The sequence below is a fragment of the Anarhichas minor genome, unplaced genomic scaffold, assembly GCF_050575085.1.
Source record: "Anarhichas minor isolate MPS153535 unplaced genomic scaffold, ASM5057508v1 ptg000067l, whole genome shotgun sequence".
In the NCBI taxonomy this organism is placed as follows: Eukaryota; Metazoa; Chordata; class Actinopteri; order Perciformes; family Anarhichadidae; genus Anarhichas; species Anarhichas minor.
In genome coordinates this window covers 1,332,343-1,354,613 of record NW_027466513.1, presented here as the reverse complement: position 1 = coordinate 1,354,613, position 22,271 = coordinate 1,332,343, and the positions used below count along the sequence as shown (strand labels likewise).

Below are 22,271 nucleotides of genomic sequence, written 5' to 3'. Positions count from 1 at the left end.
CCTCAAGCGAAGGAGTTTAAGTATCTCGGGGTCTTGTTCACGAGTGAGGGTAAGATGGAGCGGGAGATCGACAGACGGATCGGTGCAGCTGCAGCAGTAAAGCAGGCGCTGCACCGGACCGTCTTGGTGAAGAGGGAGCTGAGCCGGAAGGCAAAGCTTTCAATTTACCACTCGGTCTACGTTCCTACCCTCACCTATGGTCACGAACTCTGGGTCGTGACCGAAAGGACAAGGTCGCGGCTACAAGCGGCCGAAATGAGCTTCCTCCGTAGGGTGGCCGGGCTCAGCCTTAGAGATAGGGTAAGGAGCTCGGTCATCAGGAGGGAGCTTGGAGTCGAGCCGCTACTCCTTCGCGTCGAAAGGAGTCAGCTGAGGTGGTTCGGGCATCTAATTAGGATGCCTCCTGGACGCCTCCCACTGGAGGTTTTCCAGGCACGTCCAACTGGGAAGAGACCCCGGGGAAGACCCAGAACACGCTGGAGAGATTACATCTCCCAGCTGGCCTGGGAACGCCTCGGGATCCCCCAGAATGAGCTGGAACATGTTGCCGGTGAGAGGGAGGTCTGGGTCGGCCTGCTTGACCTACTGCCACCGCGACCCGACCCCGGATAAGCGGTGGAAAATGGATGGATGGATGGATATTCAAGTGTTCATACCGGGAAGTTGATTTACCTTAAAACACAAATCTGCCGAATTACCGACGTCTCTTTCCCAACTCTTGAAGGACTGCTATGACGTGCAGGGCGAGGGTCACGTCTGACCGAGCTAGCACTACAGCTTGTGAGCTAATCTGCCAGCATGTTAGCTGCTGACTGAAAGACAAGTTCCTGTTGAGTTTTTCATTGTTGTAAGCAACATACATGAGATTCCGTTAACCTCCAATGTATTTGGGTGGAGGCAAAGGTTTAAAAAATTTTAAAAAGTGACTGACCGTAGTGTGTGTGTGTCTCACCTGACTATGTCCATGGCCTGATAGATGATTGCCGATTGGTCGACTGCTATCACCTGCTTGGCCCCAGCTCTGGCAGCGAACATGGACAGTATGCCAGTCCCACAGCCCACATCGAGCACCACCTGCAGGATGGGAGGGGGAGAGGGTGGGGGAGAGGGGCAGAATATGAACACTGGGGGGAAAAAAAAGAGCTCGACAAAAACACTCAAATTGATTTGAAAATCCAGGCAACTTCATCAGGATGAAATGGAACTGTTGGCTTTGAACTTTGAGGAGCCGCAACACTTGCTATGCATAAGAAAAACGTGTTAATACAGTATACTGTGTATGCTTTATAAATCTATCAAAGCATTTTAGCCAAGAGCTTAAATCAGTTCTGAGGAGCTACGTTTAAACATTTTTCTTGCATTGGAAAACCAAAATATGTAGAAATAACGAACAAACGAACAAGCAGCAACTGTCAGGGAGGCTGACAAAATGAACTTCAACATCCAAGTCACCTCTAGCTGCTTTGACTTCCACGTTTGTACCAAGTCATCAAAATGAACAGCCTGTATGTTTGGCATGCTGTCTTCAGCACCTTAACTGCTCCCCAAAGTATCTTTTTTCCCCTCATCAAGCCATTGTTGTTGAGTCACTTCTATTTCAGGTTAGGCTACAGTTAATTTGTTCATCTTCGCCCCCGACTGGTGTTAAACGGCCGAGGCACAGCTGCAATGACTATATGGCCTCTATATGTATCACGGTGTTAATGTGCGTCTCTATTTAAGGCCACTTTAACCTGCCTGCAAGCATCCCGCTGCCTTTATGGGTTCACAGAGGGTCGCCGACACGCTGCTGACACAACTCCTCTCTTTCCTCCATCTTCCTGTACTCTGTGTAGCCTCTCTTTAACCGTACTCAAACATCCTGGCTTGTTCTCCGTCTAGCACTTCCTGTTAGAAGGTGACACTTCCCTCTCTGCCGAATGCGTCGCTGTGACAGGGATAATGTACGTTCTCATCAACAAAACCTGCCTCCCCACTCTACAGCCTCATCCCATCTAACCAGCAGCCGCCCACATAATGGATGGTCATGATACAGGCTGCTGCTTTCTGCAGGGGAATGAGTGGGGGCCAGTTGGGAGGGCTTTTGGGGGGGGGGGGTTGTTCTGGGTTTGGTGGTGGATTGCATGCGTGTGTTATCAGCACTCTGCAGTCGACATTCAAGGAGCTAATAAAGTCACACTGTGTTTTAAATCAGACACCGTCCCCTTATTAATGTCTTTCCTGCAAAGCGCACACGCCTTTTCTCTGTTAATAGGCTTGGCTGTACATTAAACCGCCGGGCTACCCTGCAAAAACTGTACACACACACATTAATACACATATCTGTTTGCATTTGGCTCACCTTGTCTCTGAACACTTCGGGGTTGCGGTACATGAAGTCGCGGTAACTCTCCGTGCGCACTTTATCCTGCAGAGAGAATCAGGGATCAATGTCAGCAATTTTTTATCTTGCCCCTATAAAATCTGTATTATTTATTAGCAGTTATGAAATAACAACAAAGACTAGAAGAAGAAGTTCATTCTCATTTTTTAAATCATAAATAAAACTGGAGTTTTGCCCACATTCTCTAATGCCACCCAACTAAACTCCTGTTTCCAGGACAATTGAAATGCTCGCTTGTGCTTCAGCTCGTGAACTTTATCTTTAGCCGCCGCTGTCACATGTCCGATTGGTACTGCACATGTGCAGAGCCTCAACAGAGCTAACAGGGAAGCGAGCAGGCTCACTACGTAGCCACTTCCATCATCAGCCCTGGAAAAAGTGTTTAATTATTTTTTTTATGACTTGCGAGCAGACATTCATTATTGTTGAGCGCTGAGAATATTCAAAACTTAGGAACAATACACACGGACAGTAAAATAATTGAAAGACAGAATAAAACATGTTAACGTGTTTGACGAAAATACACAATTTACTGCAGGGTTTCTAAAGGTTAAGGGAATGTCGCCTTTTAAAGATGATTTGCATTCTTGGAGTTCTACGACTTTTACGTTGTTATGTTATGTTCTTGTGATATACAGCGGCCTTATCAGCCACCTTGGAAAAAAAAAAAAAAACTCAGAGCATGTAAAGCTTTTGCTTCACAGATAACAGCAGATCAAAACAGACGGTGGGGGATTCTTGGAATGGGATAAATACAACCGGGAGGGACCCTAGCATTTGTAGTGGTCAGGTCAGGACTCGCTAATTAACCTGCCAATCAAATCTGCCCACAAACACTCAGCGTGACAGTAACATGGCTGAGTGCAGGACACCGTGGAACTGAGGAGGTTCTTATTCAATACTGAGCTCTTGGAGGATATTTACATAAAAGGAAGTTTTCAATTAGTAACTCCTCAGTAAAGTTACTCTGATAACCACAGACTCATTCACGGTTCATTGTACTTCGCTGGACCAGTGAAATAAATGCTAATAAGTTATGCTGCATCACAATATAGCAGATGAGGATCTTTTCAATGGATTTCTCCAAAGAACAAAGACTTTGGATTTTACATTAGTGTTGTAGTGATCGCGTGAGGGAGGAAATATTATCGCAAACAATTCACTCTGTTATTGTACATATTGTATATATGGGTATTGTTTTTAAGATAAACAAAAAATGTAAAATCTGAACCTGTTTTCTAAGACAATGTTTTGTGAAATGAAGGCTATAATTCAAATACGAAGTTCGGTATAAAGACAATTCATTGTTCGAGGGGACACCAAAAGTCTTCGCTTAAACTAAAAGTTAGCACAAAAGCAAGCGAAAGAGGTCGGTTTACGATGGAACAATTCTGACGTCTTCGTCCCACTGATTGGCCAGCATCCAGTTGTTATATTAAAGCAGGAACAAATTTAAAGTGGATTCATGACGTCCTTTCATACGGTCTCTAAAACACACGTCATAGATGATGCACTCCACGACGACCTGTGAAAGAGTTGAAAACACTTTCTACCGCAAAGCCCCCCCCCCCGCCTCACGTGTTCTTTCCCCCTCCTGAGGCTCTGATGCGAGTTTAGAGCCTGACGCAGGAACAAATGACGCAAAACTTAACAGTGCTTGGCACCAATCAGGACAGCCAACAGGGATATGTCTAAGCACTGCGGTAAGTAGAACAGGAAAGGAGGAGACAGAGCTGACCCCCCCCCCCCTCCCCCACACACACACAAAAAAGCCCCCCCAGCTTGCTGACACTTTCAGGTTTCAGCACTTGAGCAGCGTAAAGATGTATTTCCACGTTTGGAGCATCCGCCATGCAGCGGCACTGCCGGTGTCTCACATGAGAGCTCAGCGCTTATTGCTGATTTATCACTTTTGAGGAAATGTCTTGTCCTCAGTACCAATGTGTGCATAAAGATGATGATTTTTCCTATACGTGCTACATGGAAATCTTTCAGCCAAGACGTACACTGATGAACCCCATTTCGCTCTGCAGAGACGGCTGCGCCCGGGGGAGAAGCGAGTCACACGACAGTAATGAGACCTGCAGGCCTGGTCAGTGTGTGCGTGGGTTGGTGCTATGTGTGTTTGCACAACTCAGACCTTCAGCATCTCCTCGTGGATGCTATAATGGCCGTAGGAGCTGAAGTAGGCCTCGTCCTCGTCCTCTCGGAGCTCGGCCACCGCGCCCAGGTTGCCTGGTTTGCTCGTCCCTGAGTTCAGTACCAAACCCTGAGCCAGGAGCCTGAAAGCACACCAGATATATCTGCCTTTAACGTCTCTTATTGGGACAAAAGCAGCGAGCTGAAAAGCAGAAAGCACACACAACCTTCATGCAGGACGTAGCAGTAAATGGAGGAGATGGGAGGCATTAATCTTTCTAACTCTCTTCCAACCGCCCCAACCTCACTCTTTCTGTAATTTTCCCTTATTGCCCCCCTTTCCTACCTCCCCTCCTCACTTTAACCTCCATGCTGCAGTGGAATTTTCCTTTCTCTTTTTATATCCTTCCCCTTCCTCCAAACTTCTTCAACAAGGTACTCTAGTTGATGTTGCTGCAATACTGGGTTCACTGTGTCCCCCTGCTGGCCTCAGGAGGGTAGTGCAGAAGTAGAGCGCCACACCGAGTACACCGCAAGCTCTCAAGAACATGGAAAGGAAAAGAAAATCTACCCAGGACTGACATGAAATAAACTAATATGACAACCATATCACACATAGTAGTGATACAGAGAAAGTAAAAAATGCAGAAACTTCACTGACTTGAGTTTGTGCAGGTCGTCCATGGCTCTGGTCAGCGCCTCCTCTGCAGTACGGGCTCTCTCCTCAGCGGCCAGGGCCCTTTGCTGCAGTGCATCATGGGACTTGGTCCCAGACGACGGGCACATCGACAGGCTGGAGCCCTCACAGAGCTCCTCGAGGTCTGTCAGAAACACAGAGAGGGGGAGACAAACAGAGATGTATAACATCAAGGCTCACCACAGTGACTAAAAACATAGTATACATTGTATATATATAATTTTGTAAATTCATGCCGTGCATGAGTTGTGTTATATTTTAAATGGCTGTTACATTTTCCTTGGAGGGTCGGTTAAGTGAAGTGGATGTGGAATCAGACTAAATCCATTCAGGTCATATCTAAAAATGATAATCTGCCTAAATTCTGATTTTCAGACCTTCCAGTAGTTTTAAAGACCTCTTATGAAAACAATAACTCCATGCAAGAAATGAGTGTTGCTTCTGGGAGCGGAGATGTGCACCGCAGAGGAGGCACGGAGGCCGGTTTCTGCAAACAGGCCGCGGGGCTGAATACGGTTCATCACCGTTGCATTTTCTCAAGCGGAATATCTGCCACTCCACTAGAGCTCTCTGCACCGACGCAGAATACTAAAGCTGCTCCTTCTCTGAGGGGCTTTTCAAAGAGGATTCTGAGAAACAAATCACTGACTGCAGAGTCTATAGACAAGCAGCAGGCTGCACCGCAAATCTACAAAAGAACAGCAACCTGAACCACTTCGTTCAACCTCTTTCGACACTTTGTCCAAATCACTTTCATTGAATTCTACACCTCTCTCCTCTGGACCACTGCTGATAAAAAAGGGACAAACTGCAAACAAGTACCAACGTGCTAAATGTGAGCGAGTGATAAGCTAGTTCCACGTGGTGCTGGGAACATCTATGAACTTCTTCTGGTACTATCTGTTGACATATCTGATGAGGATTTTAGTCAAACTCCAGGCAATTACTCGAAAATCAAAGGCTAAAATAAAACGTAAAGGAGTTCGTGAGACCAACTGAAAGCCTCATCAGCAAAGTTTTAAGGGGTTTCTTGTCCAACAGCGCTAATGATTCAAACTGTAAAACATTTATTTACAATATGAATTCAGAAAAATATTGCTTAGGTGTCTCCTCTTATATTGCCATTGAATACAGTCGTTTCTGGTCAGGCCTTCTTTCATGGGTGTAGCTTTTGCAAATGATCTGCAATGCAAATGTGTGGTTTAGTGTGGTGTGTGTGCGTGTGCGTGTGTGTCAGGTTCGAGTGTGCGGTGTAGATTTCGTTGCAGGGCATAGTTGTTTCGATATCAGCCTCGGCGATGAGTGTGCAAAGCGTGCATAGCCTCGTTGATTTTCTTGGCTTAGTCCATTAAATCTTGGAGGCGATACTGCTTATTGAGAATGAGACTTCAGCATAATACTGCCACACTGGCTGTACCTGTCTGCAGCAGAAGGTCGTCCTGCAGGACTGGTCTCAGGAAGTCTTCGCTCTCCCAGGGTAAAGGAGCGTCTGGCAGCCCCGTCAGACCGGATGCATCGCATTTCTATAAAAAAATAAATCAGCAATCCTATCATACTTTTTTATTTTCTTAAGTTCTTTTAATTATCTTTTAGTGGATGTTTTCTGATGTTTTTTTAAAATGAAATATTTACAATTCCAACGCCCCATGAATACAAAAATGAAACTCAACAATATAATGTTGAATAAATAAATCACATCTCATTACAATACTTACTGTTGACCGTATGAAGTTGATCATCTTTATGTAACCGTAGTCATCTAAATCTAACGAGAGAGAAAAGGAAAGAAGGTGAGCCATTTCAACAGAACCGAAGGATCCTCCGGTTCTTCTTTGCCGCAGGAGAGCCTCTGACTCTACTTACTGTGTTTTCTTATCACGTCCACGAGGTTGACCTGGTGCTCATCCGTGCAGTGCTGCAGGGTGGCAGGCACAGAGTTCAGCAACCTGAAACACAAAATGACACAGGTAGGAAAATCTGTTTAAATAAAACATATACATTTACACATATTAAATCTTTAAAAATCAAAAACAGCATCTGAGATGCCTTGCTTTATTGCATGGTAAAAGAGTACAGTGTAGTAGTAACATTTAGAAGTAAACCTTGAATTGTATTTATAAGTACTTAGTATGGATATCCAATTATTGTATAGTTATTGAAAGTGAAGACAAACAGTTGGGACTGTCCGTCTGATACTGTATATGTGAAAACACAAAGCTCTCTCACCTGTCACAGAACAGACACGTGACGTTAACCGGTAGACCGTCCTCCTCCTCCTCCCACTGCCACGGCTCTTCATCATTATCCATGTCTTCATCATCACCGTCAGAGAGCTCCGGCATCTCGTCGGCAGCTCCATCGCCGCCTGTCAAAGTGAAACCTCATTCATTACAGCCGCTTTGCACACAGGTCCTTTGGCTAAAGCTAATTATTTAAAAGAGTTAGCATCACCGTTACAGCCATTACAGCTGGGAAAACGGCTGCTAACGCATCGTGTGACGCAACAAATTGACAATACGCAATAGAAAGGTTCGCCAGCCACAATAAGCGCATGCTTTTATACCAGCTATAGTTTTTTAGGGGGGGGTTTTAAATTTGCTATTTACCAAACTCACGTGGGTCTGTGTATTCTGCCATGATGCCGCCTTGGTTACAGTGGACTTCCTGGTGACGTTTGGTGACGTAAAGAAGGGGGCCGGGCCGAGTCAGAAGAGACACTTACAGATAACGACCACAAGATGTCGCCAGAGTTTAATTTATGAATTGCTGATCTTAGATACTTTATCTGCCCATGAAGGTGAAAGGTATAATTTTACGACACTCACACTATTTAACAGGTTTTATTGTCACCTATGGAACAGTGCAGATCTCCAACTGTATTACAGATTGATTGCAAAAACTCTGAGCACAACCTTGAACCCGCTCAGCAATAAAGGATTAATTGCAAAGAAAACATTTAGCGTTACAGCTGTAGTGTGTGGACTTAAGCTTGATGGGCAAAACATTGGAGAAAATATCTAAATAAAATGCAAAGTGATTATAAAATATAATCGATTGGGCTAAAATTTCAATTGTTTAGCCGAAAAAAAATCAGTTGCAACCATTGACATAATGTTAGCAACTTGGCAATTGGGTCACTGTCGCAGTTCAAAGTCTCTATAAAACATGGAAATGGCTTCAAAACATCAAGTATTGTCAAATGCTCCATGTATTTTTTGGTGAGTGTAAGTTATATTTATGTGTGTGGTTACACACAATAACTTAACTTTAATAGTCAGGAAAAACAGATGTTTAGCTAACTTTAAATAAAAACAGAAGAACAAATCCAGCAGAGTTTAAAATATTTATTCAACGACCCTTTTGTGGACAAGCTGCAGAGCTCCCATAGCTTTAAAATCTGTAGGGGGAGAAAACGGTATGTTTGGATATTTTAATCATAACCTTGACATTCACACTCGTTATAGCTACAAATACAGATAAGTTGCAGAAAATACATCTGCTTAACCATAAGGCCTCACCCTCTTACTGGTGTTGCCATTGTCTTGCTACAAAGATGACCTCAAATAGACTGTTTTTTACTGTATGTTTTTAGCAGCAAATAAACCAAAGCTACTTAATAAAAAACAACCCCTATATCATACCAGTATTTAGAGCCCAATGAGTGTGACCACATTCAGTCACAAGGGGGCGCTGCTAGATCACGGAGAAAAGGCAAGTTTATTTGAAAATCATCTCTCAAAAAAGGCGATTTGAAGTGCTTCACTTAGAGCAACATACATCAAAACACAAGTATAAGAAGAAAAAAAGGAAATAAAATGTATTAAAGTAGAAGACAGTTGTGTACAACTATGAAACAGAAATAAAACAATAAATGAAATAGAAATAAAGAGTCTTAATATTTCAGAATTTACCAGGAAAAACAATAGCATAGATATGGTGATATGCATCCAATATATTACATGCTGTAGTGCACAGATATAGTATAGCGCATATATCTGATATTACCCAATATTAAAAATTAAACACCCACACAGTAAAATAATTATAATGAAAATATGTTAAATCCATCCAATATTTTAATCTAGTGTCGAATAAACTCAAGCATTTACTTTAAGGCAGTTGTAAGGCTTTCTGACTATTGAAAACCTCATGGATACATTTGAAGTAATGTGAAAATGCTTTGACATGATGATGATGACCTGAACAGTGTTTGCAGTATGGAGTCGTCTCTGTTTATCCGCTGAAATGACCTGAAAAGAGAAGAATAAAATGAGCAGTTTGAATACAGGTGACACAGAACATCACAGTGAACTCTGACCCGTCTTTGGTATTTTTAAGCCTGGACCCTATGTTCCCATGTTTTTGTGTCTAAGTGACTAATGGAGAGTTTTGAAATTGGTCCAGTATCGAGCGAGAACACTGCAGCAGAACGAGATGTAGCGCCCGCCGTCTTGCTCAATACTGGACCAATTTTTAAAAAGAATTGTCCCCATTAATCACTTAGACACAAATACAAAAGGGTCCAGGTTGAAAAATACCAAAGTTACGCTTTAACTTTGCACAGGTACAGCTTTAGGAATTTGGATCATGAATCAGCTGAAAGCCTTTGTTTTGCTTGTTTAAGCAACAGTGATTCCTTTAGTGGCGAATCTTTAATCCGACTTCACAGAAAAACTGGATTTTAAAACCACTTCTGAGCACCAATATTTACCACCCAGCAATTTTTAAGAAGAGCATTTCTATGGAAGCTAAATAGGGCAATAACATTAAGATGAAGACATAAAAACAAACTAGTACTTGCACAAAAAAGGATTAATAACGTGGAGACTATGACCACCCATTTGTGTGGTGCACTGCCTCAGTGTCTTGTGTCTAATGCAAAAGGCTTGACATCCATATAGTCAGATATAGATGTCAAGGAGTCCAACCAGGAAATTACTGCTTGAATTGATCAGTGTAAATGGGAATCATCGTTCTCACCTCTGGGTATTTCCTTCTCTCACTTCTCTGCACTTTTCCCCAGACTGGCGATGTCTTTGTTCTCCAGGATCTCAGACTTCTGCTCAGGTTGAAGCAGAGTGTTTGACGCCATCGCTTTAGCCACCACTTCGATTGGGATGGACATGGACGTGGAAGACACAGCAGAAAAGGCACCGAAGAATTTCCTGGCCAGCCACTCACCGGGCCGACTCTCCTGCCTGTCTACCAACAAAACCCTGTCGGAGAAAAAAAAAAAAAAAAGAAGAAGTATTTTAGCCACCTATAAGAAAGGCTCACCTAAAAAGTCAAACATCCGTTTTAAATGTTATTTAGAATACTTTCACCGCTTGCAGCCAAACAGCCCCTTTCCTTAGCTGTTATTTAGCCAAGAAGGACTGTGCTGCCCACCAGCTGCTAACAGGTGCGTAGCAACAGTTTGCAACATGTGCAGTATCGTAAATGAGCTGCTAAATTATACGATAACGTGATGTTCGATCGGTGCATCAAATCACATTCTAACATGTCAAACTGCCAAATTAGCAGCAGGGGAGGAGTTGAAACAACCTCAATCACAGTCCCTGAAACATAAGTGAAACATAATGTTTGCACTCCTCTTCTCGAGTGATGATGCGAATGAAGCCACGGATGAACATGAGAGTCCATCCAGATTTTGTTTTGTTCTGCTCACCGGGCCTTTGCATTGGGAACAGCCATCAGATGTCCTAATCCATGCCAACAATTAGATGTGTTTTGGCGTTTAATTATTAGTGTCAAATGGTTAATGGTGATTTGAAAGTCTTAAAACATTATTTTAATTCAGTAAATGAGCTCACTCACCCTGGTCTGTAAATAGAATATCTGTCAAAACCCAGCGCCTCAATCTCTGCTTCCACTTGTCCCTGGGAAAAAAAATAAAAAAATTCCAGTAATTGTCCAACGTCATTATTTAATGAGACAAAACGGGCAAGAGAAAGAGGAAGACTTCAGTAAGTGGCCTGCAGTAGAGGAAGGAAATAAAACACCTTGACTTTGAGGTAGAGGAAGCTGCTGTCTTTATCGGCTCCTCTGGAGGACTCCAGGTGGAACTGTGTGCAGCCTCCTGCTTTGGCGAGCTCTGCTGATTTTAGGACGTAGTCGTGATCAACGCGGATGAATCCTTCCTGAAGTAACAGAAGAAAATGACTTTGACATACACCCCGACCAATACTGAACTTCTGAAGACAATATGATATAAATATTTGAGGATTTTAAAACTCTTACTATATATATATTTTAAAAAAAATAAAAAATTTAACATACGGTTAGGGTTAACCCTTTTTAATAGTCGTGACCCAGCTATGTCCAGAGCAGAACATTCTACAGTTGACAATACTTTGCACGGAGAATATGGAGGTATTTTGGTAACTTGTGCCACAGTTCAACAGTAAAATCCTAATGATCCATCAGCGTTTGATTTGTAATGTTTAACTTACAGTCCCTGCTTTTGCTTTGGTTGTTCCCAGGCAGCAGTAGCCAACATCATGGCCCTGGAAGGCTGCAGCATGATCGTCAAGCTTCTCAAAGTCCACCACCTCTTGTAGCTGGAGGCATAGAAAACAAAAGAAAATGTCACTCTCAACATGATGAATCTCAGACAATGTTGTCAACCGACTAGAGAATCAACCCACTGACCAGGTCTTCATATGCCTTGTCTTCAAAGGAGAGCCGTCTCCTCCCGATGAGGGTGATCTTGGAGAAGATGTTGTGCCCCAGCAGCTCTTGAAGCAACTTCTTGCCTGTTTCTCCAGAGGCACCAAGGATGAAGCAGCTTTTATTTTGCTGCCTGAAGTTTTCCTCCAGAGTCTTCATGTCCTCCGCCATGCTGCGTGTGCCAAAAACAAACAGGCTGCTCTTAGGCACGAGTTCAGGTAATGCTCAACGCAAACAAAGTGTATTAGATGCAGGCAATGTATGCAAATGTGAAACATGCTGCGCGAACATTGTTTATTGACTATCTTGGCATAAAGGCGTGATTTCACATACTAATTTGGACAATCAATTGGAAATGAATTGCGCTAACTTCAGAAATGGACGGGCAGCAATCGACCATATAAAATAATAAAAACTCTTATGTAGTCGACACGATTTACGACGAATCAACGAGAAGATGTCTATAATTTAGAATCCAGTCGTAGTTTTGTTTCACACGGTGAGTATGTTCTCCAAACAGTAAAGTAACTTTAAATGCACCTGTTTGTTAAAGCATGGAGACCCCCGGGAGGAACGTTCCTAAAATGTAATAAAGTCGTTGCTTTTCTCGTGGCTAACATTACTCATATTCGCATTTAGCTGACGTAACGTTGCCTGTAGCCATTTCCTGGTGTTAGCAGCTAGCAGTTAAATTAACGCATGTGTGTGCAGAGTCCAGCTGACAGAGCTGGCTGACTAAAGACCCCCGCCCGGTGTTTACCTCGTGTATTTCACCGGATCAGGGTCGTCGAAATAATTCAAAACCGCTGCAATGACAACAATAAAGACCGTTAACAGCCCGGTCGCTTTTCCGAGGGCAGTGTCTAGTATTTTCATAACAGACGTTGCTGGGAGCAATGGATAAATAGCTGGAACACTTCCTGGTTGCTTCATCTTCACAGACGGTGCTGTCTTTCTGCCTCGTTGATAGGCTGAGGGAAAACGTATCAATTCTCGTCACCGTCAACGACAGACTGCACGAGTTTATGGCAATAGTGTTAATTATGTATTTTATTTATTTGGTATTATAGTTTTAATTCAACAGAAAGGGAGACATCTTTGAACTTCAGCAAGACAGTCATCCTCATTTTCCACCATGGAAAACGTTTGCGCATGCGCACTTGGCATTTAAAAAAAAAAACTGCAAGAATATATATATATATATATATATATAATAGATTAGAAGAATATCCTACAACCGTAGAATAATACAATTTTATGTATTTATTTTCCAACCACTCTAATTTCAATATCATGGCCCATTACAACATAATTAGTGTCCAACTGTTGCACTAAATTGCTTATTTGGTCTTGTTACGACCGGCTCGGGAGTCGCAACATATAGGAGGGACACAACACCAAGTTACGTTAAAAACAACCACAGCTGCCAGTTTATTTACAGGACACAAGTAAACTGTAGTGTGCAAATCCCACTGCAGACCAGGGTCTGGTGCCAGGCAGATGAGAGAGAGAGCGAGGGCGGAGCAAGGAGGTGCTTATATAGGTAAACCACATCCTCATCCAGGTGCCCTCAATCACTCGTTAGGGAGCTGCACCTAGAAGTCAAAAGACACAGAATACACACACATGCACACACACACACCCCCAAGCACAAACATTCACAGCAGGACATAGAACCATACGTAACAGTCTACTTACCGTCGTTATCTCTCAATATTAGATTAATAATGCAAATCTTCCAAGGGAAAGTTACAAACATGTATTTAAAGTGGGGTTGAATTTGTGTATAAGCGTGACCGGGCATTTTGCAACTTTGTGTATGCGTAAACATCACATAGTAAACTATTACCACAGTCCTCATTAAGGATAAAAGTCAGATAACTTAATTAATTTTTTGCCCTTAGGAAAGTGTTTTTTTTGCGAGGTATTGAATGCAAGCCCAACCGTATTTTTGCACAGATCAAAATACCATTTTCATTCAGTCTTCTTGTATTTTCCCCATCCGTCATTAAGATGGTGGTTTTGTGTCTTTCTTCACTGTCGGTTATGGAGATGCATGTTGCCCAGTGGTGGAAGAAGTACAAAAGCAATACCACAGAGTAGAGACAATCTCTTACAGCGCTCTAAGTACCCTTGCATACGGCACTCTAATTTGCACCCAGGTTTCCTGGTTTACCACTGCAGAGAGCTTAGCTTTATAGTTGCAGGGAACTAACAAACTAAAACTGTAGGTTAAGGGATTTTGATTGCTATCATCAAACCCTTTTAGTTTATGTAGCAGAAAGTCAAGAGTTTGTCCTCTTCTTTTAAATGTCATTTGTAATAACTCCATTAGGCTGGACCAGCCTTAATAGACCAACATTGAGTTTAAAATACAAATATTTTACTTACAGTTCTCTTAAAGCAGATGAAGGAGATTCAAACATAAAAGAAAAATATGACCCTCAACATACATTTAATACTCATTCTAACCTCTTTCGTCTCACAAAAGCTAAATGCAAGATGCTGTTCAGCCAGTGTGGTCTCTTATACCAACTGGTTGGTTCACACTCAAAATGCTTGCTGGAAAATAAGAGCTTCTTTTACATAGAAATATGTGCAGAAAAACATTTAAAATATGTTAAATATAGATAATAGCTATACTGAAAGCAGGGTCTTGAAGCCATGAGACAGAGAATGGCTCTCCATACTTACATCCTGATAAAAGCCATTTACACATCGGGCACTGTATGAAAATAATAATGAAAAGCTTTTTAACATGTTTAGGATACATTGAATCTTTTCTTTCTAAAATAAGTAGAAAAGTTGTCTGGGATGGCAGCACTTGTGTGTAATTTGGTCAGGAAATCCAGCCTGGACCCGGAGTGCTAACCAAACCCTGAAAAATGTATTTGCCTTTTGTCAGACCATCAGGGGGGTTCATTAGCCAGAACCTCCACACAAAGAAAGCAAGTCCAGTCACATGCAATGAATTCATCAACACCCCATGTTTTTAACACCCCTGCCACTTCGAACACAAGGCATCGACCCAATAGAATAGAATATGATAGAGCCAGGGATGAATCTGATCCTTTAAATTTGTCAGCAGTCAGAGACAGAAAGAAAAGAGGCTGAGGTTGAGAGAAGAGGCCTTTAACTGGCACTCTGCTGAAATGAAATGTCGCCTCTTTGTTCCTTAGCCGCGGGTGCTAATTGGGCCTAGCGGCGGGGAGGAAAGCTGCCGCTGGGCTCCTGTCTGTCGCACCTGTTGAGTCATTGTCTCTCACATTGATCAGACAGGAAGTTGGAGTAAGAAGGCTTATGCCTCAGTGGGTGCGTGGCAGAAACGTGGTTCAATTTCCTTTTAGAGCTCCGCTGCTGGAGGTGGAAATACCAATGGTGGTCAGTGGTCAATTGCGTTTGACCATTGATTAGCTCGCACTAAAGGACATATGGATCATAAAGAGTTGGTTTTCATTGGGCTTTCACATTCTTAATACCTCAATCAAAGTCCCTCCTGCATTTCCTCAGCATTGCATAATGTTTGAGGTCTCTGTCACTGCTGTTCTGACACACAGTTTAGAACAGTGGATGGATGGATTTGCACCTGATTAGAGAGACCGTGGCACATAATTGCAGAATACTGTAGTAGGACTGCTTCTTCACACCAAAAATGTGTCTCATTCAACTTCTGTTGTAGAGACTGAAATGCACAAACAATAAAACTCCAACCAAAGGAAAGTCACAGCTCAACAAAGTTTGGGAGATTTGGCTGAACCTCAGCTGTACAGTATCTACATTGATTTTAGTCATAGAAACATTATCAAACTTTTTATTGTGAAGATATGAGGTCCAACAACAATCTCAGACGTGTAATGATAGTCCGCTCACAGTATATACATAAATGGGAATTAAACAAACTGACTACAAAAGTCCTTATTCTTTCCTCCTGAAATGTGCATACATCTGTTTCCAAGTTTCTCCATTTTTACATTTTTGAACTTCAGCTTTCTTAAATCTTTTAGTGCAAAATGCAAATAAAGTAGCTTTCACATGAAGCTTAATTGATGAAAAGTGTAATGTGTAGATGAAGAGCAAATGTCTGAACTAGCTTGGGGTCTCCAAACGCTTCAGTCAGCCACAAACTCCGATTTGTTTACATCTTTACACAAAAAAACAATTCTATATTTCTGCTGTAGGGCATTGTTTTAAGCTTGTTAGCATTTTCAGGCAGCAGTCGAGACCTCTGACAGGTCAGCGTGTTAATCCATGACATTTGATTGCGCTCTCTGGCATTTAACTAAAATGAGCATTTATCAGGAGTCACAACTCATCAGATTTAGTTAGTATTCCCATCATTTGTTCTGCGGCTTCATATCTATATGGACACATTTTTGTGTTCTTGATATATATCGTGCCACATGATTTATTGAATGTTATTTTTATTTGTAAAACCGACTGATATGATTGGAATTTTAAGGATATATCCAAATGAAACACATGAATACACATGAATGCCTGTATATAAATATCACACACACACACACACACACATGCATGCTGTACACAAACTTGGCTTAAGGCTTTGGACCCTGATTCCACAGACTCTGGAGTGTGATGCTAATGATGGAAATTAATGGAGCCTGACAGCACAATCTGCTGCCCATTGTCTCCCAATAAACAGCTTTGCAGTCCACATGAGCCACAGAGGGGACAGGAGGTTTAAGCTGAGACGGGGAGAGCAGGAGACTGGCAGGGTGTAGGTTCAGACCTCAGGGGACAGAGCTGATCCTGAAGTGGGGATTAGCTCAATTAGACAGGCACTGTCTGATCAAGATGCAGGGTTCGTACCTATGATGTGTGTGCGTGTGTTATGAGAGGAGTCTCCATCATTAGAGCCGACTGTTGCCATTATTTGTTGCTGTGTCTACTGATGCAGCTGCTGCGCACAATAGTCAAGATGATGACCTTCTGCTGAGATATCCATTTATCGTCATGCATTTCAATGGTAATTAATCTCCAATGTGTTTTATCGTCCAAATGATAACAGAACCATGAATATTTCATAGTGTGCTTCTTGTCAACTTGTTACGGGTCAAGTTTTATCAGTAAAATAGCAACAAGAACGTTCTTTTTTTGTCATTTATTTTGCTAAGCATAGTTCATAATTTGTCACTAATAAGATTGTAAACTTCAAGTTTTAGGTTTTCACTTTTTTTTACAGGATTTACAGTTAGGGTATGTGCGTTCAATGAATTGTTGGAACAAGCAGATACAGAATATACACGAGGCTCATTTTTAAATTAATTTTTACAGGTTTTCTCTGGAAAAATATACAGATTGTCAGTTTAATTAAATTTAAAATCTTTAAATTTTTAATTCATTTCCACCTGGATACCATGTCCACGTGCACTAAAATGTATTTGTTTCCCCCTCTAAAAAGACACTGATGTAGTTTACAGTAAAACACAGTTTAAAAAAGTGTACTGTTATTAGAAAGTTAGAATTGAATTCAGCAAGAATTGAAAAAAATAGAACCAAGTAAACTGTAGTGGTCTTGTTGCAAATTGTAATATTGTATCATCGTTTTTATCTACAGTAAAATGTATGTTTTGTTATACAATAACATACAAAAATCGAGTCATGGTACCTTTTAAATATTATCATATATAATTACAAAATACTGTCTTACAGTGGGAGCAGTTTTGTCTCAATTTAAAGGAAACTTCAAAAGTTAAAGGGGTTAAAAGGACCATACCAGCTGCCAGATCCCGTGATCAGCGGTGAAAAAAAAGCAGTACAATAAAGTGACTCCACAGTGGGACAGAGGCTCAGAGTCTTCCTCAGGTTTGGCTTTGCTGCAGGCTCAGACTTGAGGCTCAGACCTTCCCAATATGTTTCGAGGCGAAGCGGAGTATCACTGGTGCTCAGAGGAGCTTTCCTGCTCAAAGAGCCGCAGCTAAGCAGCAATGAGACCTGCTTTCCCTCCTCTGAGGAACAATGGGCTCATTAAAGGAGCAAACAGATTATCACTGTTTTTCAATAGATGGTGCTGAAAAGAGTCTGGGGGCCATGGCAGCTCCCAGCAGGTAGAGATAAGACTACACTTGCACATCTGGCCAACCTGCTGCTAACTACTAACTACGTCTGTCAGTCTATCTGCATATCTGTCTATTTTAGTATATAAATGTCTTAATGACTCTGGATTTAGTTTGTTTCCCTCATGTGTGCAGACAACATTTCATTTTGAAAAACACAAACTTTACCGTATGAAGCACCTTGAAATAAACTGCTTTTTCAACAACAAATGAAGGAAGGCAGAGGTTTGTGAGATGAGATGTTTTTGAAGGATTACTTTCTTGTGGAGACTTCTGTTGATCAACCAAAAGAATGCTGTAAGTTCACTGTGATTAAGTTGTTGTTCATGAGGTACAACATCAAATGAAAACAGACACATTTTGTTCTTTTTTTCCTTTTTTTAAAATCCAAGTAGAAGGAAGAATCCAAGCCTTTATACATCATCTGCAAATATGCTGGCTGTCCAGAATATGTGAAGAGTGGAAAGGAGAGAATGCTCCTCAAATGATGCTTTCTCCCTGCCTGTGAGGGTCTGTGCCAACAAACGTGTGAACACTTTACTGCATTCACTGTATCTTAGTTTAAACAGAGCCACTTGCACATCCACTGTCCGAGCTTTCTTCCGTTATATACTGTTCACACCTTGAGCGATATAGCAACAAGTCATTTCCAATGGAAGTCAGTGACATGGGGCTACAAACTGACGCTGAACAATAGATGGCCAATGGGAGGCTAATTGTAACGCTATACAAATCTGTAGAGTCAGACGAACATCAAAGTGCAAGTTACCTGAATAAGAATATTGCCATGTCACCTGACTACACCTCTATATTTCTTGTTTACTTGCACAATCTTAAGAAAGTGAAAATACATTATTACTATCCTATATATTATTACTATACACACAAAAATTAAAGAATAAATCTGAGGCTGTAAAACCAGTCTGATGATACCAAGCTTGTTTGACTGATATTGGCCATCAATAAGCATATTGATCAATAAGCTATATGCGAGCATGTAGGCTGGGGGGGGGAAAGAAACCAGAAAATTAGATTCTATCCTGCGAGGACATGACAGTCTAGTGAAATTTTAGACAAATTGTAGACAATCACACCATACTTTGACCAGCTAATGCTTTGCTTTCTTACAAATATGTCTTTGTGTCCGTAAGCGTCTGCTGAAATCATGTACTCTGATGTTGGGCGACTCTGACACCAAAGTCGTGCATTCTTTTCCCACCAATATGCACTTGTGTCACAGGCACTGAAAGTGTAACACAGACTTTGTTCTGCTGCTGAGCTGCAAACCTTTGTCTGAATGGATGTGTATTGGCCCCTGAGTCCTTTTCATCAGTATGCCTTTGTTAGAGTCAGTCGACTAATTGACTGGCGATTTCTTTTTCTCAGTCGTTGGAGGTTATGCTAACATTAGTCAGGGTTTACTAGCCCGTTTCTCAATGTTAGATATATTTCAGAAGTATAGTTACCCGATATGTTCTTTCAGTCAAAACTGTTTTATCACATGAGTTCAGGACCACCAAGGCTTAATGAAATGTCAATATTTATGATTGGTTGTTTTCTGCATTTCATTTACGCTCATCATTTATCTCGATGGGGAACATGAAAAGGACAGATTATTAGTTATGAAGAGTTTCCCAGGAGAAAATTTTACTTGAAACAGTTAAATCTGTACGGTCTTGTATGAGGTAATAATGGCATAAAGCCTCTTAGTGGATATTTGTGTTTGGCTTTGAGTTTTCACTATCAGATCTATTTGCTGTCTTAAATCTCCCCTTTGTGGCAGGACCGGTGAAGCTTAATGACTCCTTTGAACTGCCGATATCCCCGGCGGAATGGCTTCGAGAATGTCAACCAACTAACCTTTAGTCTCTTTCCCACATCCAGCAACAGTGTAGGGCACGTAATACCCATCTTTCAATTCCCATATTCATTTTGACCATCACGCATGCAAACAGGGAACAATTGTCGTAATAAACGGCAATGGCATAATACGCATGGATCACAGACCTACCCCATTTTTCCTGTTTTGCAGAAAACATGCTACTCTGTTTCTCTGGAAGACAAAATGCAGAAATCCTCATAATAACTGCAGTTATGATGCTTCGTATGTGTTAAGGACAGTTTCTGACCCTGTAGTCTTTTGCAGGCGGTTCTCATACATTGTTCGTGGCTATACCTACAAAAACGAATGCACTGTAATTTGTATATATCCCACAAAATCTATTTGTATGTAATCCACGTAATCGTGGACCAATGAGTATAAAGAGGGGACCCAGGAGACCGCTGGTCATGTCCTCTATGAAACCAGAAGTCATCGTTGATTTATTTGTCACGTAATTTCCATACTACAGTAAAGCCCCCTCCGCAGTTATTTGAACCCAGACCACAATCTTCTACTCGACCTAACAAAGTGGTTTCCTGTGAAGACGGTAGTTTATTTTTGAAAATACTGTATGGATGTAATTAGCATTATTTACAGGTGTTGCTAAGCATTCAATGCATTACAAATGAGGAACAACTTTTCGTAAGATATCATACAAACCGTTGTGTTAGGAAACGTAGGATGTTGAGCCCTGTAGCACCCTTTGAAAATGTCTTTTTAGTGACAAGACTAACTGAAATAGTGTCAGATAGAGACACGGATCAAAGGTTAGATTTAAGCAGCTGATCGTCACAAGCCACAATAAGTGTCTGTAAATCTAAAAGTGATAATTCGCCTAAAATTTGCTGTCTACGATGGCATACCAAGTTAATAGAAAAATAGCACTACTAACACCTTAAGTGTTCATCTCATAGACTTTGGTTAAACTCAGGGCTTGGCAGTAATTTAATATCATCGTATATGGACTTTAGGTGTAATAATGATGTTATTGTGTTACTGACTTACATTACAAGACTGTTTCAAATGTTGGGAAATGTTGGTTTAGGGTGGAAGGCCAAAACAAAGTTGCATTCTCATATCATTATACTTTGTGATGGACACTGTCTCAGTGTGTTGCTCCCCTCTGTTTCTCTGGCTCTTCTAAAACTGAGTTTGTCTCTCGGATGGGCCCTGCTGTCCAGTGGCCTACAGGGAGAGTGAAAGACGGAAGAAGGGAGATCATGTCGGATCATAACGGACCCACCACAGCACGGAGACCTCCCTGCCGATGAGCAAACACCACTACAAATGGCAGAGCTGGCTGGACAATCACTCCGTGAATGGAAGCTAATTAGCTGGAGTCTAATGCCAGTTTACTAACACCTGTATTAGCGTGCTCGCTCAGCAGGGAGTCAGGGCTGGCCAACAAGCGTTAATCCCTCATAAGCCCAAAGTACTCCTCCCAAGAACTGGCATTAGCATATTCTTCTTTAGCCAGCTGTTGCCAACCTAAACCTGGAGGAGACAGGCTTCCACAGTGATGTATTGATGGAGAGGAGGAGGAAGAGTTTGTCTTGAGTTACCTGTGTGTTCGTCACGTTCCCACTAAAGAGTCCAAAGGCTTTTTCGATTGCTTCAAAGCTCTAACTTTGTGAAATTCAAGGGGCTCAAAGTTGACATATTTGGAATCAACACAGCAAACTACCAGAATAGAAGAACCAAACCTCTGAAATCCCACAACAATTAGAGTTTGAAACCTGCGGACAAGCTCACATGAGGACAACCATGACAAATGAAAATATCTGTGAGAAAAGTTTCAGACGCCGAACAATGTCCTGGATCCTCTCCTTTGTAATTTTTCCTCACATATTGCACACCTACAACATTTGCCAGGCCCCTGGGAACTCGGCCATGTGTATGTGTTCACTTTCCGTCTCATTCCTTTGCTCTCCCATCCTCTCCCACTGCCTGGGTGGTGGAGTGATTACCCAGTAGCCGTGTGTGTATCAAGGCAAGTGCGAGGCCAGTGTGTGTGTAAGGGATTAGCGAGCTTTGGCATTAACATCATGACTGGACTGGCTACATTCCCTCGCTCTGCTAATAATTTGAGGGGAGGAGAAAGCGGCTGGTCCATTAGCTCAGTCTGTTTGCTCAGGAGTTGGCCGACTCTGATCCTCTAATTTCTCTCACCGATTCCAAGAGGATCTCTGGCTTTTGTGACGGAGGGACGGGGAGGATAAAGGATGGGACTGAGGGGCACATTGATTCAGAGATCACCGTCCTCGGGACATTCTGCACACTTACGAAACTAATCAGTGTGTGTAAACACAGTGAGACATGTTGAGGGCTGGCGGCTAAAAGGCCGGGGTCTCTGGGGTTGATTAGGAAGAGCCGCCGATGGACCACACTCGGTGTCTGCTGGCTCTGATCTGCAGACCTCATGCA

General features: G+C 42.1%; 2 protein-coding genes across 4 annotated transcripts in view; both read right to left on the bottom strand.

Moving 5' to 3' along the window:
* Positions 1–7,886, bottom strand: part of prmt3 (protein arginine methyltransferase 3) — a 54,398-nt gene extending 46,512 nt beyond the window's left edge. Inside the window, exons 1-9 of one of the 2 annotated variants that reach the window (XM_076078785.1) lie at positions 7,835–7,886; positions 7,446–7,584; positions 7,083–7,165; positions 6,935–6,984; positions 6,637–6,742; positions 5,184–5,343; positions 4,524–4,665; positions 2,342–2,407; positions 953–1,074 (exon numbers count right to left, since the gene is read on the bottom strand). In XM_076078785.1, the coding sequence (XP_075934900.1) occupies positions 953–1,074; positions 2,342–2,407; positions 4,524–4,665; positions 5,184–5,343; positions 6,637–6,742; positions 6,935–6,984; positions 7,083–7,165; positions 7,446–7,584; positions 7,835–7,856 (890 nt within the window). In that variant the 5' untranslated portion in view covers positions 7,857–7,886. Of the gene's footprint in view, positions 1–952; positions 1,075–2,341; positions 2,408–4,523; positions 4,666–5,183; positions 5,344–6,636; positions 6,743–6,934; positions 6,985–7,082; positions 7,166–7,445; positions 7,585–7,825 lie in introns of both variants that reach the window. The other variant, XM_076078784.1, reaches the window with a different exon arrangement.
* A 662-nt stretch (positions 7,887–8,548) lies between these two features.
* Positions 8,549–12,818, bottom strand: htatip2 (HIV-1 Tat interactive protein 2). Of its 2 annotated transcripts, none has more exons than XM_076078774.1 (7): positions 12,649–12,818; positions 11,871–12,060; positions 11,672–11,779; positions 11,222–11,359; positions 11,037–11,098; positions 10,200–10,435; positions 8,549–9,469 (listed from the first exon to the last, which is right to left on the bottom strand). In XM_076078774.1, the coding sequence occupies exons 1-6, from the start codon at positions 12,762–12,764 to the stop codon at positions 10,219–10,221; spliced, it is 831 nt and encodes a 276-aa protein (XP_075934889.1). In that variant the 5' UTR covers positions 12,765–12,818; the 3' UTR covers positions 8,549–9,469; positions 10,200–10,218. The 2 variants fall into 2 exon arrangements, with proteins under 2 accessions (XP_075934889.1, XP_075934890.1); XM_076078775.1 differs by lacking the exon at positions 12,649–12,818 and adding an exon at positions 12,429–12,579.
* Positions 12,819–22,271: the final 9,453 nt, after the last annotated feature.

What these genes read in the sequence shown, in the direction of transcription:
- htatip2 (XM_076078774.1), bottom strand. Translation starts at nt 12,764, where the DNA reads ATGAAAATACTAGACACTGCCCTCGGAAAAGCGACCGGGCTGTTAACG. An exon ending in ACAAGGCATATGAAGACCTG is followed by an intron (nt 11,780 to 11,870) that starts GTCAGTGGGTTG and finishes CTATGCCTCCAG; the next exon opens with CTACAAGAGGTGGTGGACTT. An exon ending in CCAAAGCAAAAGCAGGGACT is followed by an intron (nt 11,360 to 11,671) that starts GTAAGTTAAACA and finishes CTGTTACTTCAG; the next exon opens with GAAGGATTCATCCGCGTTGA.